The sequence below is a fragment of the Tigriopus californicus genome, chromosome 2 (assembly GCF_007210705.1).
Source record: "Tigriopus californicus strain San Diego chromosome 2, Tcal_SD_v2.1, whole genome shotgun sequence".
NCBI classification, from domain to species: Eukaryota; Metazoa; Arthropoda; class Copepoda; order Harpacticoida; family Harpacticidae; genus Tigriopus; species Tigriopus californicus.
The window spans coordinates 8,719,708-8,723,567 of record NC_081441.1 but is presented as its reverse complement, the minus strand read 5'-3'; the positions used below and the strand labels follow the sequence as shown (position 1 = coordinate 8,723,567).

Sequence of the window (3,860 nt, the reverse complement as noted above, 5' to 3'; positions counted from 1 at the left end):
GCCATCAGCGACAACACGGACGCCAAGAAGGTGACGGTGGAGATCGATGGCAAGAAGAAGCGCACTGGCGGGCCTAGCCACAAGAAATCGGTCGTCACCACGCATTTGGTAAGAATGTGAAAAATATGGAATATGAAGTGTTCGATTTTTCATATTTCTCAAGGTAGCCATATTTTATGCATATTACAGTTGGTATAAATAAGCCACCATTAGTTTGGCATGCGGGGATCAATCAATTAAGATTACTGGGGAGTAAAGGATAACCTTCGTTGCAAGGTTACTTGAGTGTGTTGTTTGAACTATGTGAGCATGTACGAGGGCGGTAACAAACAAATCGGGACAGCCGTTATGAAAACTTTGCGTTTAAAATTACCACTACGAAACTGGATTCATGTGAAAGATCCAACTCTCACGATTCGGATGATATAGTGACTGCTTTGGTATGTTGTTTGGTTCTGAAGAAGTTTGTGTGCAAAATAAAGTAGTAGTAGCCCTCGAGTCACCCCTTGAGAATTTGTGCAAATTGACATTACCTAGGACAAGGCAAAGCCTCACATCTCCCAGAAAACCAGGGGCTTCTTGGCCAAAAGGAAGATTAAGGTGTTGCTCCATGCACCTTTATAGCCCAGATTTGGCACCCTACCACTTCTGACTTTTTCCACAGCTAAAGTTCAAGCTTGCTGGACACAAGAGACATGCCATCAATTTTGAGCTTAATGTTACTGTGAAGGGGGTGCTACGACAACTGTGCCAAGGAGGCCTCCAACATAATTTTGACAACTGGATGAAAAGGATGCATAAAGGCATTGTTATGCACGGTGACTATGTCGAAAAATGCTGCAAATCGAGTTTTTTGATATCTCTTTGTTTTAGAGAAAAATTTGTAGGGCTGATTTGTTTAGTACCACCCTCGTAATCTAATGTGTCTCACCTCAATCAAGAGTGTTTTTAACGAAATTAGTGGATTCAATGACAAAGGTCACCCCTTTCAAACGTGAGTTGAGTGGCATTAACGTTCAAAATTCCACTTTTGGGGGGTTTTATTTTTTCACATTTTTTTCTAAACCATTGCCAGGAATTTTGGTCAAAGAAATCTGAGAAAGAAGAGAGATGAACTTCATTGTTCTAACTTGGCAGAATTTTCGAAAGCATAACGGTGATCTCGAAACGCAGTCACTATAATTGTGATAAACACTTTTCTGAGATACTTTGGAAATGTGTAGTATCAGCTAACTCTGACCTTCAATAATGTTCTCCGAAAGCTATTACTCGTTTAAGCCGGAAAGCGTATCTTTTCCGCATCCAGAGTAATTTTACATTTCTGAATGTTTTCCATGATGATATTGAAAGCTTCAAGGATCGTCAGAAAAAAAATCTCCATAACCAAAAGCAAATTCAAACGTTTTTGGGATCCTCTTGCAGGATCTCCCAAGAGAGTTTGCCAAGTGCAAAGAAGAGAACAAGACTCGGCTGGATTTGGCCAAGTCGAACATCTCACTGGTGCCGGCTTCCATCAAAGAACTAACGCAATTGACGGAGTTATACGTGTACTCGAACCGCTTGGCCGTGTTGCCCAATGAGATCGGGGGATTGTCCAACTTGATGACCCTGAGCTTGTCAGAAAACGTCTTGACCTCCTTACCGGACAGTCTGGCCAACCTAAGGCAACTTCGGGTCTTGGACCTTCGACACAATCGCTTTCCAGAGGTGAGAAGTGATTCCCCAACTCGTTTCGATAAAGAAAAACTTTTGACTTTTAATCGTTAATAGATTCCCCCTGTGGTCTACACTCTAACTAGCCTCACCACACTCTACTTAAGATTCAATCGAATCAAGGAAGTGGGCAATGAGATCGGCAACCTGGCGAGACTGACCAATCTGAGTATCCGAGAAAACAATATCACGTAAGTTGGATTGATCCAACATGAATTTAAGAAGACTGTTGGTCAGTTGGTTGGTAACCTGATCTGTTCGTTCTCTCAGATCGCTCCCACCTTCAATTGGGAATCTGACTGGTCTCGTGACATTCGATATGTCGTACAACCAATTAGAAACGATACCTCCAGAAATCGGCGAATGCACCCAACTTCTCACCCTGGACCTTCAGCATAACAAGTTGGCCAATCTTCCCGATTCCATCGGAAACCTGGTGCACCTCACTCGAATTGGGTTAAGGTAATCAGAAACCGATTGGCATTCCCAACCAAACTTCTGATCTTGACACTAACACGGTATTTCTTTCATTGACCTCCCAAGGTACAACCGTCTCTCCTTCAGTTCCATTCCGTGCTCGTTGGCCAAGTGCAACGCCTTAGAGCAGTTCAATGTCGAGAATAATCTGATCTCCAGTCTACCCGAGGGTCTTCTCAGCTCACTGGAAAATCTAACGCAGATCTCATTGTCCAGGAACCAATTCTCGAATTTTCCACCCGGGGGACCCGCCCAGTTCATTAATACAGTGGTATGAAAACAACGATCAAGAGAACAAACAGAGAAGCTTTGCTTGAAGGTTCTTCATTGACATTCACTGAAGAGTGTTTAAATTGGTGCCCCATCTTTCAGGTCTTGAACATGGAGCACAACCAATGTGACCGCATCCCGTATGGGATATTTTCTCGTGCCAACCATTTGCAGAAATTGAACATGAAGGAAAACATCTTGACCTCTCTTCCCATTGGTGGGGTGACATTGGAATGCTGCGAGAGAAATATAGGACTCATTTCAAATGTTATCTTCGTTTTAGATATTGGTACTTGGCATTCTGTGGTGGAACTGAATTTTGGAACCAACCAAATCCAGAAGCTCCCTGATGATATTGCTTGTCTGTCAAATCTTGAAGTAAGTGTATGAGGGGTGAGCAATGGCGGATATCTTGATCATAAACAAAACCTTTTTTTTTGTCTCCTCAGGTTCTAATATTGTCCAATAATCTGTTGCGGAAGCTCCCGAGTAACATTGGACAACTTCAAAAGCTCCGAATCTTGGATCTGGAAGAGAACAAATTGGACATCATTCCGAATGAGATTGGTCGGCTGCGAGAGCTTCAGAAGCTCATTCTCCAATCCAACAATCTCTCACAACTTCCCAGAGCCATTGGGTAAGAATTCCTTTCAGGACACCTCCCAGGCCCCTGGCATGCATATACAAGTCTTTACCTTTCTTTTGTCCATTCAATAGACAACTGTCCAAATTGGAATACTTGACAGTCGGTGAAAATCTCATCTCGTTGCTGCCTGAAGAGATCGGTTCGTTGGAGTCGTTAGAGTCGCTCTACATCAACGACAATCCACATCTTCAATCGCTTCCCTTCGAGTTGGCGCTCTGCTCCAAACTAGAGATCATGTCCATTGAGAATTGCCCTTTAAATCAAATCCCAGCCGAGATTGTTGCCGGTGGCCCGTCTTTAGTCATCCAGGTGAGATCAAGATACATATTTCGTCCTCTGACTACCATTAATCATTTATACATATTTCTTTACATTATCACACAGTTTCTGAAAATGCAAGGTCCTTACCGAACAATGTAAACATCGTGGTGGTCCAAGAGCCAAACCAACCGATATCCGAAAACGGTGCCAAAAAAACCCGAGAAAAATAGAGCCCGGCTTCTCCCTCTTCTACGTCCTTGTGATGCTTCTGATGAGGATACTGTTGCGTCTATCTAGTCGAGGAGTGGCTATGTACCTCAGGTACAATAGCTGGCTCGTCTTCAACCCCATTGCTGCCATACAATTCCCACCATTTATGTATGAACCAAACCCCTGATGCTTTTTCTGATTGGCCCATTTGCAATAGGCCAACCACACAACCGACATCAAATCTAGAATTCCTTGGAAGCCCTCCTGCTCCCTGCATCCCTTT

The 3,860-nt window shown here is 43.3% G+C and overlaps 1 protein-coding gene across 1 annotated transcript in view; it reads left to right on the top strand.

Annotated features, from left to right (window-relative positions):
- LOC131893683 (leucine-rich repeat protein SHOC-2-like) overlaps positions 1-3,854 on the top strand; it is a gene marked incomplete in the record, with an annotated part of 4,938 nt that extends 1,084 nt beyond the window's left edge. The window contains 10 exon segments of the mRNA XM_059243795.1: positions 1-108; positions 1,423-1,707; positions 1,771-1,904; positions 1,984-2,175; positions 2,257-2,461; positions 2,563-2,677; positions 2,744-2,838; positions 2,910-3,097; positions 3,178-3,415; positions 3,491-3,854. Of these exon segments, the coding sequence (XP_059099778.1) occupies positions 1-108; positions 1,423-1,707; positions 1,771-1,904; positions 1,984-2,175; positions 2,257-2,461; positions 2,563-2,677; positions 2,744-2,838; positions 2,910-3,097; positions 3,178-3,415; positions 3,491-3,526 (1,596 nt within the window).
- Between the last annotated feature and the right edge of the window lie 6 nt (positions 3,855-3,860).